The 14,974-nt window shown below is 50.4% G+C and overlaps 4 protein-coding genes across 4 annotated transcripts; 3 read left to right on the top strand and 1 right to left on the bottom strand.

The window, feature by feature from the left end:
• Positions 1 to 1,387: 1,387 nt before the first annotated feature.
• On the top strand, positions 1,388 to 3,368 carry Aspvir_007412 (glycoside hydrolase family 47 protein; the record flags this gene model as incomplete). The annotated part of the gene is made up of 4 exons (XM_043270594.1): positions 1,388 to 2,100; positions 2,154 to 2,945; positions 3,013 to 3,270; positions 3,323 to 3,368. 4 exons carry the CDS (start codon positions 1,388 to 1,390, stop codon positions 3,366 to 3,368), a joined length of 1,809 nt encoding a protein of 602 aa, XP_043126529.1.
• A 233-nt stretch (positions 3,369 to 3,601) lies between these two features.
• Aspvir_007411 (uncharacterized protein) lies at positions 3,602 to 5,119 on the bottom strand (the record flags this gene model as incomplete). Its single annotated transcript, XM_043270593.1, has 5 exons — positions 3,602 to 4,199; positions 4,277 to 4,419; positions 4,479 to 4,703; positions 4,757 to 4,861; positions 4,925 to 5,119. The coding sequence occupies 5 exons, from the start codon at positions 5,117 to 5,119 to the stop codon at positions 3,602 to 3,604; spliced, it is 1,266 nt and encodes a 421-aa protein (XP_043126528.1).
• A 1,548-nt stretch (positions 5,120 to 6,667) lies between these two features.
• On the top strand, positions 6,668 to 8,602 carry Aspvir_007410 (putative GABA permease; the record flags this gene model as incomplete). Its single annotated transcript, XM_043270592.1, has 7 exons — positions 6,668 to 6,838; positions 6,892 to 6,962; positions 7,017 to 7,130; positions 7,180 to 7,262; positions 7,311 to 7,712; positions 7,769 to 8,094; positions 8,156 to 8,602. 7 exons carry the CDS (start codon positions 6,668 to 6,670, stop codon positions 8,600 to 8,602), a joined length of 1,614 nt encoding a protein of 537 aa, XP_043126527.1.
• Positions 8,603 to 11,080: 2,478 nt separating this feature from the next.
• On the top strand, positions 11,081 to 13,142 carry Aspvir_007409 (FAD binding domain protein; the record flags this gene model as incomplete). The annotated part of the gene is made up of 3 exons (XM_043270591.1): positions 11,081 to 11,084; positions 11,149 to 13,076; positions 13,131 to 13,142. The coding sequence occupies 3 exons, from the start codon at positions 11,081 to 11,083 to the stop codon at positions 13,140 to 13,142; spliced, it is 1,944 nt and encodes a 647-aa protein (XP_043126526.1).
• Positions 13,143 to 14,974: the final 1,832 nt, after the last annotated feature.

Below are 14,974 nucleotides of genomic sequence, written 5' to 3'. Positions count from 1 at the left end.
CTTCAGAACAACAAAGCAGGTCGACTCTTGAGGATTCACCTACACTATTGTTAGTATGGACAAAGCAGTGGTCTACTTGCATTGCGATTCAATGGTCCTTAGCCTACCAGTATCATAAAAACAGCAAGCGATATTAAATTCTAAAGACCTCCAGCAGGAGCATGTTCACCAACAAAAAGGAAAAGATATATCCAAAGTAATCCAATAGCGAGGCTTGAAGGAGTGGCTTTTATTGATCTGTATGAAGACTATGATGCTATCGAATGCCCTGGCGTGTAAGATGTCGAGGCAACAAGGCAGCAATCATGCAAACCATGCAAACTGGTTGAGAAGGTCCTTTGAAACTCAACGTCTGACATTTCTTCGCCAGGTATTGTTCTGAATGACTGAACCCCATCTTACTACACAAGACTACGTTTCCTTATTTGCTCTATTATCCCCCCAAGTTATGGAGGTATTTGTATGAGCTGAAGCAGAAACTAACATATCCGCGATAATGCCAAGACGCGGACCGAGAGAGACGGGATCTGGCTGTCTTGGATTATTAGGGTCAAACACCAGAATAGAAATAATCTCCACCCGCCAGATAGGCCCAGACTTAGTTTGGTTTTCCCATACCTGTCTACCTATGACTGGAGTCTGTCCGAGGTATCAAGGGTTTTGGGGACCACCGGCTTACGCAATGAGGATACCCATCCCCTTCGATTTGCACGCCTATTGTTCTCCTATTCGACACGTCTTTCTCGGTCAGCTTTGACGGTGCAGGAACAACATTGCCACGCCAATCCTGCGGCCCCTTATTTTCCACTGCATGCCGCTCCCTACTCAGGGTCTTCGGCATACTCATACACCGTACAGGAATTTGAAGTCCAAAGGGCTCAAAGAATGAGGATGCGCGTTTCCAACTTCTCGTAAGCAGGCCTAGAAATCAATCATGCTAGAAGCTCCTTGCAGTGCTTACTTAGTAGACAATCATGACAATCAGTCGCCAGATTTGTCCGCCAATCAACATTTTCTGTTTAATAGAAGGATTCCAAAGGTTTATTAGAAGTTTCAAAACAAGGGCGCTTATGGCGCAGAATAATCCCTGAGTAGTGGCCCTGACGGGCCATTCTCCACTCTGACGGGAAAACTGTCGTGCGTACATCAGTGCGGCGTCTGGAGCTTCCCCCTCCCTTACTCTGTACTCAAGCTCTCTTCTCAATAACCTCCGAATGTTGCCCTTTCTCATTGATTTCCGACATTCAACATCTGTCAAGCAACTTTGCCTTGGCCATGCCGCCTCCTCGTTTCGTTATTGACTGATTTCTAGCTTATAGAAGCTCGGTCCTCTCATTGTCTCCACAACAGCTGTCCCTAGTCGAGGGAGCACCTCATCTTCAGCGCTATGATTCTAAGCCGCAGGCGCTATCGCTATGCCTTACCAACCATTATTCTAATTCTCATTACCTGCTTTCTTTTCTCGAGTCTACCGCCTGGCGCGGAGCCTCCCTTTGACGACCACTCATACTACGCAGAATACCATCCCCAACCCCCGCAGAGCGATAACCGTATCCATTGGACCAAACATACCGATAGACATCCTGTCTCCAGTTTTATTCCGCTCCCTACGCCCGCGCCGTCCGCAATCCCTCGTGTCCAGTACGACTTCGCGAAGGAGTCATGGTTTGGCCGAAGGAAAAGAGTGAACAGACAGAAAGCCGTCAAGGAGGCCTTCAAGCATGCTTGGAAAGGGTACAAGCAGCATGCCTGGCTGCGCGATGAACTTTCGCCCCTCAGTGCTCGCTACAGAACCACATTTGCTGGCTGGGCTGCCACTCTGGTGGATGCACTTGACACTCTCGTCATTATGGGTATGGAAGAGGATTTCAAGGATGCGTTGCATGCCATTGAGAGCATTGATTTTACTACCACCGATGCCACCCAGATCAATGTATTCGAAACTACTATCCGATATGTAGGAGGGTTACTTGGCGCCTACGACCTGACCGACGGAAAACACCCGATCCTTCTGAAGAAGGCGGTGGAACTGGCCGACATGATCTACGATGCGTTTGATACCAGCAACAGGATGCCTCAGTCTCGCTGGCAATGGAGCCGGTAAGCTGGCCATTGTTTCTGGACCACCGAAGCTGCTGTTAACTAAGTCATAGATCTGCGCAAGGCCTGAGCATTCAGCCAAGCGAACAAACCGTCCTCGCGGAATTGGGGTCCTTAAATCTAGAATTCACCAGGCTGTCTCAACTAACTCATGATCCCAAGTACTTCGATGCGGTCCAACGAATTACCGACATTCTCGACGACGCTCAGAATAAGACCAAAATCCCTGGGCTGTGGCCTGTGATGGTCAACGCTCAGGATTTAGAGTTTACAGACCCTCGCTTTACTGTGGGCGGAATGGCCGACTCAACGTATGAGTATCTGCCGAAAGAGCACCTGCTACTGGGAGCGCAGACGAATCAATTCCGCAAGATGTATGCAGCCGCCATGGAGGCGATCAAGAAGCGCTTATTGTTTCGGCCCATGACCAAAGATGGCGAGGATCTTCTCTTCGCCGGGAACGTTCACACGAGTCTCGCAACCAACTCGCCCCCGGAGCCTCAGTGGGAACATCTGAAATGCTTTTTTGGGGGCACTGTGGGTATCGGGGCCAAGGTTTTCAACCGCCCGGAGGAGCTCTCGATTGCACGAAAGCTAACAGATGGTTGTATCTGGGCATACGACATCATGCCCACTGGAATCATGCCGGAAACTATGTATCTCAGCCCTTGTCGGAGCATGGATAACTGTGAATGGGACGAGCAGAAGTGGTATCAAGATGTCCGGCGGCGACTGGCCAAGGGATTAAAAGCGAAAGACACTGTTCAAGAAGCCAAGACACTTATCAAGGAGCGTGGACTTCAACCTGGCCTAACTGAGATATCGGACCCGAGATATTTGCTGCGGTATGTGATTTGCTGACAATTGTTTTCCGTCTTACATCGGGTGCAGTAGTGCTGATCTTGTTTGTAGACCCGAGGCTATCGAGTCTGTTTTCATCATGTATCGCATCACTGGAGACAAGAAATTGCAGGACGATGCATGGAGAATGTTTCAGAGCATTGAGAAGATGACTCGGACCAAGCATGCCCATGCCGCAATAGACGACGTGCGGGACTTGAAGGCAAACCAGTTAGATTACATGGAGAGTTTCTGGTTGGCAGAGACCTTGAAGTACTTCTATCTCATCTTCTCAGAGCCAGATCTTGTCAACTTGGATGATTATGTACTGTATGTGCTGTTGTCCTGTGAGGAGTTTTCGCCAAAGCTAACGATCAAGCAGGAATACGGAAGCGCATCCACTCAAGCGTCCCTCTGCTCGTACATAGATTTCTCAATCAAACCCTTCCTTTGCATCTCAACATCGGGCCTTGTGCTTTGGCATGGTTAGGTCACGTTTTGCTCCAGGGCAATGGTCTAATCATTATATTTGCGGATTACAAGAGGGCCAACCTGGAGCATTCACTCCAGTATCCAGTTGGGCTCCTAGACTATATAGAATTCACTGGTGAATTAACATTAAAATATCATTCGGTCTTTATATATGGTACACAGTGTTGTATTATGACTCGCTCGTTACATAAGTATCCCAGTACTTTGCATCAGGATTAACACCGGAGTCTGGTCTTTTCCGCTTATACTCAACCGAGTACTGCACATCCTTTCGGATGATCATCTTCGCGGTCCCATCACTCCCCGCACTGGTCAACCCCTTCCGCTCCACCAGCTCAATAGGCGGCGATAAAGGCGCAATCGTTGACCCCGCGGTACCGATCCCCCCAGCAGCCAAACACTTCTCAAGCTCAAGGTCTCCCGCATGCCCGCTCTTCGCCGCCCGACGCTCCCACAAGAGCGATCGCCACGTCCTCCTCTCCTCACCGCCCAAGAGCCCGATCCTAGACTTGGACCCGGAGCTGTTGTCCTTGGGCGTCTGCGATGAAGACCCAAAGCTGCTCTTCAGGTTCGAGTCGCCCGCCGTGCCGTAGTTTGTGCTCACGGCCGCCATGAAGGGCCGCAGGCAGAACACGCTGCATGCGATCAGGGCGTAGTTGAGCTCCACCTGTGACCAGATCTTGGATGTGACGATTGAGAGGGTGGGGTCCGGAGAATGGTAGTGGCCTTTTAGGGTGTAGATGTGGAAGATGGTGAACATGATCAGGCTGGGTTTGTTAGAATTAGAATTTGAGTTTTTGAACTCTGTGTGCGTAAGACAGGGAGGCGTTGGGCTTAGGCTTACGGGAGTCGGAAGAGAAAGGCAGAGCCGATTTGGAGTTTGCGTTTGAGGGGCATGAAGAGGCCCTGGAGGAGGGCGACGGCCAGGGCGAAGAGGATGAGTTCGGTGACGATGTCCATTGCCGTAATGAATTCCCATCGTTGGAGCTGGATCTGTGTGAGTGAAGAGAATAGTAGGGATGTGCTTTCAGAAGGACGTGGCTCACCAGGTGGCGGCATTGGCCCCCTGATGTCTTCCAGGGGCGGTTCATTTCACAGTTGATGGCGAGGATGAGTGCGCTTGGGATGATCCATAATGTGCACAAGATGAGAGTTGCCCAAGAGATTCGGTTGTGGGTTTTCTGAGGCGTCAGTCGGAGGTAGATGCCCACGACGCAGCATTTGGAGACGTAGATGGTGACTAGGTAGAGGATATCGCTTACTGTGATCAACTGTATGCTTGTGAGGTTGAGTCTTGAGTTGTGGGACTTGTAGGCTCTCTTACTGTCTGGATCCTATTGATTTGCTCTTGCGCCAGCAGATTGATCGAGGTTCCGAATCCTTGAGAGGCAGCTACAAAGACCAGTGTGGACTGGGCGATAGCAACAGCCTGAATATGAGAGAAGTCATTAGCCAGTGATTTGACTCTGGAAAGGTTTGGCTCAAAGCTTACCGTTGCCCCAAGAAGAACGTAGTCATCATACGCAAAGGGAGGACTGAGAGCCAGTCGCACATACACCCGGATGAGAAGACAGACTAACGAAACGACCAGCCCGAAGGCGGCGGTTATAATTATCCAGGCGCCATGATGCAGGTCATCCACCACCTGGAATGGTGGTGACTGTCCTGGAGGAACATACGGGCCCATGGCAGCATGGAAGCGGAGGGAGATGCTCAGCTGGGGAAGGGAGGCAAAATTTATTCCAGAGCAAACCCCCACAGTGATGGCAGCGGTCGAGTTTTATTCCTCTGCAGCGAATTTGATTTGATGCAAGTCTGGTCAGAAGCATAGTCATTTCTATTTGATAGCCATTTATCTGAGCCAAGGGGAGTATCCATCAGGTATGTGATGTGCAGTCAAAGACGGTGTCGTGGCTGGCAGTAGCAACCTGGCACATTTCCTTTCGGGTCTCAGAACTGACTGGTGTCACAAACACCATTGATATCATGCAAACAGCAAACCCACTGACGGTTGGGTGCAGAACAAGGAAAAAGCAAAGCTCGATCCCAGTTGCGTCAACCATGAAGGTGTCGATACTGGGACAGGATCATCCATCCCAAAACTTGAGGACTCGACCAGAAGAAGGAAGGGGGGTAACCATGTGGAAAAAAATGACTCAGTTTCGAAGCAGAACTGACGCGAGGGGCGAGACATTATTTTCGACTGCCACGGGGCAATTGTGCTTAACAATGTGAAGATGACCACAGCGCTTAGACGATCTACCAAGCCTCATCTCACCGAGAGATTAAGCTCTACCGAGGGGCTTGATTGCCAGGGTGGTCGGTGGCTGCAGTCACGGTGTGCGCTTTGAAAGGAGGCCGCATGGTTTGATGAAGCCCAGTCACTCCATTACTGAGTTTGTTTCTGTGGCAGGAGTATCTACTGTTGTGATGCCGAATACTCTTGTCGTCCTTGAGTTCCGGAGCAAAAAGATGGCCCAGTGTGGACCAAGGGATCGCCATGGCCCTGTGATCACCCTTTGCGCGTTACACAAGGGCTACGTGGGGATGAGCTTTGCCTGCATCTCTTTTCTTTCCTAAGCTTCGGGTCGTACATTCCTCGCCTCTGTCATCCTGCGAATGGGATGGATCGGGCGTTAACCATTCCCCAAAAGAATGTATCTGGCACAAAGAGCGACATTGCATTTCTCGTCGAAAATCTCGTGGGTAGAGGGATGACATCTGGATTCGCTCCCCACGTCTCGTTTGGCTTCACGGTTTGTGGTGGTTCTTTTTGATCCTTGGCGTTATGCAAGGTGCTTGAGGGAAAAAGCAAAGCACGATAACAACTCAAATTGCAATCAAATTGATCGCCAGCGGGTCAGGGAAATTGCACTATTGCTACCATTGTATACCTGCTTGGACCATGTCTGGTAGGGATGTGTGATTATGCAATGTTGCACTGGCAAAGTCCCATCGATTTCTTCGCCTCTCCTCTCCTTCCCACATGGCTGGGTGTCTTTCTGCTCTCCTTGCTTTTGGCGGTGATGACCATTGGTCGATCATTCTCGGTGAATACTGTAAAGCATTCGCTTTCTTGTTTGAGGCAAACGGACGAGCGTCGCTATTTCTCTTCATCAGAAAAAGAGTGCTCTTTCCTCTGTACCTGAGCTGTATGCCGCCAACTTGACTTGCATGCTGACTTTTTAGCATCAATATCTGACTAGCTTTCAGTGCTCGCTCATCAGCGGTCCTCATGGCGCCTCAAGATACCCATCTCGGGGAAAGTAAAGCGGAATGCCGCGTACAGGATGATGTCGCTCAAGAGGCCGGGTACCCTGTGAAGGGTCTTGTTGCCCCGAAGTACATGGGCACAGTTGCAGATCAACGAGACATGAGCGCGTTAGGGCGAGTGCAGGTTTTGAGGGTTAGTTGGTGAGGTTTGCTCATTCAGGAGACTTTCTAACGAACCTCTACCAGAGAAATTTCCGCTTCATCTCAATTCTTGGATTTGGCTGCACGCTGATTTCAACGTGGGAAGTCATATTGACGTCAGTTCATCCTGCATTTCCCAGTGATCAAAGCAACTGACTCCGGACTTGAAGGCTGTTGAGCTCCGCCTTGACTGACGGGGGCACTGCAGGGTTGATATGGGGCTTTCTCATTGTCACGGCAGGATTTGCCCTCGTTTTCGCCAGTATAGCGGAAATGGCTTCCATGTGAGCGTGTCTTTTCACCTTGGATCAAGCTCTTTTTGACGGATTTTAGGGCTCCAACCTCCGGAGGTCAATACCATTGGGTGTCTGAGTTTGCTCCTCGGAAGGGCCAAAAGTTCTTGAGCTACATTACCGGTAGGCATCAAGGATCGGACGTTGCTTGGGCGAATCTGACGTCGGTAGGATGGCTCAGTGCAACCGGATGGCAGTGCGCTATCGTATCAATCGCTTTTCTCGCTGGCACGATCATACAAGGACTGGTCGTTCTAAATGACCCAACCTATGAGTTTCAACGATGGCACGGCACATTGTTGGTGGTGGCAATAACGACATTTTCAATATTGTTCAACACATTCCTAGCCAAAAACCTACCCATGGTGGAAGGACTCATCCTGATCATTCATGTGGTAGGGCTGTTCGCCATCATCATCCCGCTCTGGGTTCTTGCTCCTCGAAACAGTGCGAAAGCAGTCTTTACAGAGTTCAATAATGCTGGGGGATGGAATAGTGATGGCACTGCCACTCTGGTCGGTCTCTCAACCACTATTACAGCCATGATAGGCTATGACTGTTCGGTACACATGTGTAAGTGTCGTGTTTACTCTTCTGTCCTCAAGGAGCGTTACTGAAGCGATTCCAAGCCGAGGAAATCAAGGACGCCGCGGAGACGCTGCCGAAAGCAATGATGTCAGCCGTCGCGGTCAATGGAGTTTTGGGATTTGTCATGATTGTCACTCTTTGCTTCACGCTCGGCGATGTTGACAGCATCTTGAGTACTCCCACTGGTTTTCCGTTCATCCAGATCTTCTACAACACCACCAACAACTACGCGGCAACGAACACAATGACCGCGGTCTTGGTGATCACGCTCACGGCCAGCACAATCACTGAAGTCGCAACGGCATCCCGGCAGCTGTGGTCTTTTGCTCGAGATCAAGGACTGCCATTTTCATCATTCTTCGCCTATGTGAGTCTCACGCCACCCGGCTCTCCATGGCTCTAGCAGCGTTACTGATCGCTCCATGCAGGTCACCCCGGGATGGAACATCCCTCTCAACTCGGTCATGGTTTCACTAGCGGTCACTATTCTTCTCTCCTTGATCAACATTGGCTCCCAGGTCGCCCTGTCGGCTATTGTATCACTGACAATCACCTCCCTGATCTCTGCCTACATTCTGTCCATAGGCTGCGTGCTCCTGAAGCGTATCCGGGGCGAGCCCCTGCCACCTCGCCGATGGACCCTTGGCCGCTTCGGCATGGCCGTCAATATTGCCGCTCTGGCTTTCTTGATTCCCATCTTCGTCTTTTCCTTTTTCCCGTTAACGAAGACAGTAGACACCAAAACAATGAATTGGAGTGCGGTGATGTACCTTGCTATGCTGGCCTTTGCGTCTGTCTATTACGTGCTCTGGGGCCGGCATAACTTCATTGCTCCCGTGGCGCTCGTGAAGAGAGAGGGCAGATACTGCGCTTGAGATTTATACACAAAACCTTGGTTGTTGATTTGTATCTATATTCCTGTTTTATAGATTTTGCTTTAGTGCAATGTGCGTACATAGATGTTGTCACATTGTCACGAATCTCACGATCGAGTGGCGCGCTTGAGTTCAAGTACTTTCGTTAAGATAACAAGGCGGGTTATGTGCATTAACTGTTCGGGACGATTAGAGAAACAATGCCATCGATATGCTGCGGCATTTTAATACAATCTTTATGCCAGGAGCTGCTATTCCTAGCTAACAAAAGAATGAATATTCCATCATGGAGCACCATCACATCAGCTACAGGAGCTGAGATAGACTCCCGAGCTAGCTCTACTTGTCCCAGTCCTATCGAGGACATCTTGGAACATCAGCGGGTATCTCTGCCGTTTCACTGATCCTTTGGTTGCGCAATTCATTCCTAAGCAGAAGGCAGTTGTGGCCTATTTAAAGCAGCTGGAGAATCTCCACCCTGCTAGACTCACCAGAAGGTGACTATTACCCCTATTAAAGCGAGAGAAGCCACCGTAAGCCAGACCACTGGGTCAATGACCCAGCCGTAGGATCTGATAACTAAGTGACGAGTCTGGGGAATGTCGCTCGGATGAAATTCCTATTTGCCGATGGATTTGGCTAGTGCCTGAGGGTTATGGGCCATGGCTGATGGGCGTTTTGCGTTAGTGGCGACTGGAGAGCACTATTGATATTTACGAATTGGGTGAGGCTCTTGTTGTTTCAGGTTGTACGATTTTGGCATGAGTTCAAGGGGTTGATGGATGAGATTGTTCGGTGGGATTTCCTTTGCTTGGGCGGTCGTGGATTTCCTTGAAAGCCTCGTACAGGACACCTAGATTAGCTAGATAACATGTGGCTGTGGCAATCCTCTGACTTCGTCCTCTGTATCCGTAAGGTACTTCGCTATCTGATTGATATGATCGAGTCCGACATCGGCATGTCCCCACTTTTCGGAATTGACTGGCACATGAACAAAAATCCTTCACAGAGTACTCTGTAGTGTACGGAGTAGAGTGAATGGGCTTCAGCGAATGATCTATCTGATGCGACCGCATGATAATAATAAACTGTATCAGTAATATCAATCATCTTGATGTTTTTGGTACGAAGTGATATCCAGGTCGGTTGGCAAAGCGAATGTGTCCGAATCAGATAACCCACATACCGACCATCCGTTTTCAGCAATTCCTCCATAAATCAGGTGGACGGAGTCGAACCCGCCTCCGTGGTGGCTACGTAAAGTACAATCTGATCTTGGGCATCCAGCGATATTTTCAACTCATACAATAGGAGAGAGACAGGGTGCCACCTTAACCGAGGGCCGACGTTTCTGCACAGACTAGACAGGGCCAACGGATCAGATTAGATCGGTAACGGTAAGGGGAACCGGGTGCCGTTGGTCGTACGATTACAGTCCGATACAATCCAGAAGTAACAAGACACCGTCCGTCCTGGAGTACTCCGGATCTTTCCAGATTCTGGAGGAGCTTTTGTGATTTTATCGATGGAAGTATGATACTAGCACTGATGGCTAGATTGTTTCTGGCCAGCTGTCCATTCAGCTGCTGGCGATTAGTAGCCATCATCTGATTTGGTCGTAGGTTAATGTAGAATGATCCGCTTAGCTGCAGGAGCGGATGTTAGTACAACTGTACAAGGATACAAGGTGAACTGGTGAGATCAGATAAGGGGTAGATGATCATGTTTAAAGACATACACCTAAGGAATAGGAGATTCCATAAATAATAACAAGGAATTGCTCGATTGCGTCAGATACAGTCAGTGAGGGTGCAAAGTTACCAACCGTTACTACGTAAGAGTGAGTGGCAAAAGGTTCACGACAGGATTGGTAATCTGATCTTCTCGATTTCCCGGTCCTAACATTCTGCCCTTTGCTCTATAATTATTATTCCATCACTCTCTATCTGATCCTCCTCCTTGCATCTATATTCTTGAGGGTTCAGACATCAATCCTAAGTTCTGACATTGGAGGCCTCTGATCGAGATCCATATCTGATCCACGCGGTGTTACGCATCATTACCTAGCGCAGCGGAACCGCCATCCCGGCACCGGTTTTTTGCCCCAGGCAGGCCTTTTCGTTCCCGCCATCATCCCACCCGTTATTCATTCCTTTTTTCTCCGCGGACAGGACCTTTCCCAACGTCTCCCCATCTCGCTCGCCCTTCTCTTATTTTCCCTGTCGAATCTGCATGTTTGTGGCTTTGGCGGCGCCCTATCTGTTCTGTCCTGACTGTCTTTGCAGCTCAATTGCTGGTTTTCGTTGAAGCTTTTCTTCATCCGGTCATTACTACTTCTGAAGTCAACCAGCTGCCGTTGTGTCTCGTCTCGCCGCTCGTCTCCTTTCTTCCCCCTCCTATTCCCTCATATCCTTCTACTCTTCTGTTCCTCGACAATCAATCGCCGTATCTCCGTTTCGAGACTTCTCAGCCGACGCAATGGGTACGTCTGCACCTTTACTCACATTGAGACATTGAGTTAAGGACTGACCCTTCGTTGACTATAGTGCACGCCGTTTTACCACCAGCGCCATCTTCGACAAAGGATTCGAGGTTCAGTCACTCTAGCAATGGGGACTACCGAACCATCCCGGTCTCTTCCACCTCCCACCCAGACAACCCAGTTCCGGAAGAACCTCGCATTCGGTCACTGTCGATCACTGATACAAGCTTCAATGGCTCGTCACCCGCTCAAGAAACCGAAGGGTCGACCGACTTAGATACCCCATCGACTCCTCTCACTCCGCTAGATGAAGAGCAGCCTGAGTCGCGCGAAAGCCAAAAGACATTTGCAGAGAGCGGAAATGGGCATCAGAGACGAGCATCCACTGTCCTCATCTCACAGAACTCCGAGGACATGAGACGGGTCTTGGAGAGCGTGGGTACGGCAGGCACACAGAAGGTTCAGCCTCTCTGCTGCGGTGGTGGATGCTGTCGCAGCCAGCCTTTGACCAAGATCGGACCGGTACCTGGTGCAAACGCTGTCACTCCTCCGGACAACGAAGCATTCAGAAGACTCAATCTCAATATTGAGTACCTCACATTGGACAGTGAACTTACCAACATCGTTCCCATACCAGAGAAGACAGTGTCCTTCTCAGCGGTCCCAGCATCGGCTGTGGATCTGAAGCTGGGCCCCGCGGATTACCCGCCCACTTTCGTTCAGCCACATCCTCCGTACAATGTGTACCGGGCGCCTTTGCATCATGCCCGAGAGCTCACCAAGCCTGGGGCGGAGAAGCGGACTTTCCACTTTGACATTGACGTGACCGACTACCCTGCGGAGAGTGGAGATGTTGATTTTGTTGTGGGTGGGGCGATTGGTGTCTGCCCCAAAAATAAGCAAGAAGAGGTTGATGCTATCTTCAACCAGCTTGGTATCCCCAAGTCCATCCGTGACAAGAAGGTCACATTGCATACCACCAGGGGCCGGTGGCCTACGATTTGGGGCGATGACCAGCCTCGGGACCTGATCACCACCCGGAGAGAGCTCTTGAGCTGGTGCTCCGATATTCAGAGCTACCCACCCAACAAGCCTCTGTTCCGACTGCTCGCCGAGTACGCGACCGAACCTAATGAAAAGAAGATACTCATGTTCCTTTCTTCGGCCCAAGGCCAGGGCGCTTTCTGCGATCTCCGCACAGGATCCTACATTACCGTTTCCCAGCTACTCCATGCATTCCCCTCCTCTCAGCCGCCCCTCGACCACCTTCTATCCGTTCTGAACACTCTCATGCCACGCTTCTACTCCCTGTCTCAGGACCCCCAGATCTCATGCCAGAGGCAAGACACCAAGTGCCGGAGACTCATTGAGATCGCAGTGTCTGTGGCGGAAACCGAGGATTGGAAGGGCGGTATTCGGACCGGAGTCGGATCGGGATATCTTGAGCGGCTCGCCAGACAACTCATCGATGCGGAGCAGAAGGGCATCGATCCCCGGACCCTCGATCTCCACGTTCCCATGTTCCGTGGCCTGATGGCCAATCCTCTGGCCAAGCGGTTTGCCTCTGACGGCCCCATGCTCCTCATCGGCGCCGGTGTCGGCATCGCACCGTTCCGAGGGTTCGTCCAGCGCCGTCTGCAGTCGGCTAACTGCGCCAACAAGGTTTGGGTCTTGCAGGGTATTCGCGATTCCCTTCTGGATGAGCTATACAGCGGCGAATGGGGCGTTGAAGAGGACAAGGTGCGGACAGTAGTCCAGAGCCGTCGCGGCGAGAGCAAGTACGTCCAGGAAGAGGTTCGTCATCAGGCCGACCTCGTCTGGTTCGTGATCAATGCTCTTGACGGACGTGTTTTTGTCTGTGGTAGCGGTAAGGGCATGGGTGAAGGCGTCGAGGCGGCGTTGGTGGATGTCGCTATGGCCAAGGGTAACCTGAATCGCGAGGAAGCGGAGCACTTTTGGAAGAACAAGAAGGAAGCCGGTCAATATATTGCCGTAAGTTTGCCCTTTTTGGGAGGGAAAAGAAGACAACTTACTAACGACGCATAGGAAACCTGGTAAATCCTCGTCCGTGTACATTATTCTCCAGCTCGGCCTCTCTGCATTTTATTCCTCATGTCAGTGCATCACCAGAGTTGATCTCGGCTGGACCACGGTGGTTCGACTGACCCAAACACTCGGGCTGCATGGATCATTTCCTGTGCTGGTTTATTCAGTTGGTTAAGTACTATGTAATCTGGGGACTTTTCTATTGATTTCATCTGTTTTAGCGTGGCGGTGCATTGAACTCTTATTGTTGGACGATCATCTGTTTTCGATTTTATCATGGGTATATACGCATATCTATCATAGATTTACCTGAGACGGTAGCAATATCAAGGCAGTTGCATTTCCAGCTGTACATTACATACTCGACATTGCGATGCAGCAGAACAAAGGGACGTAGTCCAGGCCGCACGTTGAAGTAATCATAGAGTAGCTCAGTGTCTGTTAATTTAATGAAGGCAATCCTCAATTTACGGGACCAGGCTAAGTACGATCCACCGGGCCAGTCGCTGTGAGCCATATCCTCGCACCATGGTCCTGATACGCCGGGAAGAAGGCATACCAGCCTGCAATACCCGGGAGTCACTCCTGACAAGAGGCACGCCCAATGGAGACGCACCATTCCTCATCTCTCCATTTATTGAATCTATATAGTCCGAGCCGATGGATGGTCATTCTCGCTGACTGAGATTTCGACCAGTAGGATATTCGCTGGAATGCATAGGCCATGTCCGCCTGGTATGTCTCGCTCAACAGGAAGTGTAGTCCTGGGCAGAGAGAGAATTAGCTGACGGAGCCATTTGCAGCGAGCGTGAGCAGTCCTGATTTAGATGAGAATCATGCGTGTTTCATCTGAAAGAGAATGATGCTTCGCTTTACAGTCAACGTTTTGAGGTTTAAGAATCGAACCTGCGAATTGAAAGTGAGGTGGTTAGTTCGGACTCTGCTCATGAGCAGCAAGCACAAGCAATAGCAGTCTCACTGACACTCTTGTAAGATCAGACGAGAATATCCATCAGTACCTGTACCCTGTACGCCGATAAGGCCATCACTCAATCCAACAACACCCGCTCTCAAGCGAGTATCCGCCATGAACAAACCGTCAGCTGCCCTCAGAACCAAAGATCAACAAGGCGAGGGGGAACACGTGTCGTGTCCCATATTTCTACATGAGGAATCGTCAAAAGCACAAGCTGCACCTTCGCCTGGACCAGGTCTTGGAGACCATGTCGTACGACGAGCGATATGTAAGCCACCAGGCCCAACGGGCGGGCCTACAACCCAATGTGTGCGGCGCAGTCAACGCACAGATGGTGCAACCCCAAGCAAGCGTCCTACTCTGTGCCTAGGAGCGAACGCGTCGATCAGGTCTTGATCAAAGAACATAGCCCCTCTGCTTGGTCTGAAAAATAGAAAGAAAGGAAAATTACGAGATTGTATTGCACTCAGGGACGGGACAACCCGTCCTTGATAGCAGATGCGAGAGCCCGATGGGGATTTGGTGTTTGGAACTAGATACATGCTTCATTCTTGGCAGGGTCTCTGGCATTGTTGGAGGTGGCCGACTGGGAGTACAGAGTACTTTGTGCTCTGTATGGAGCAGACACTTGCGAATGCGGTGCAGGACACAGTCACACAAGTCATATCCAGCTGAAAGAGCGACGATGATTGGTCCGGAAATATTTTCCCGCAGGGCTAGCAGGTTACCCTATTTTGTACTCCCGCAGGTAAGTATTTGTCAGACTGCGCGGTGAAGCAGGGGTTAGTCCGGTATTCACGACTCAATCCAACATTTCACTAATCTATACACTATGAATGTGTACGCGTAGCCACTGGGACGATAGATG

The sequence above is a fragment of the Aspergillus viridinutans genome (genome assembly GCF_018404265.1).
Source record: "Aspergillus viridinutans IFM 47045 DNA, scaffold_5, whole genome shotgun sequence".
NCBI classification, from domain to species: domain Eukaryota; kingdom Fungi; phylum Ascomycota; class Eurotiomycetes; order Eurotiales; family Aspergillaceae; genus Aspergillus; species Aspergillus viridinutans.
This window is presented reverse-complemented; position numbering and strand designations above follow the sequence as displayed.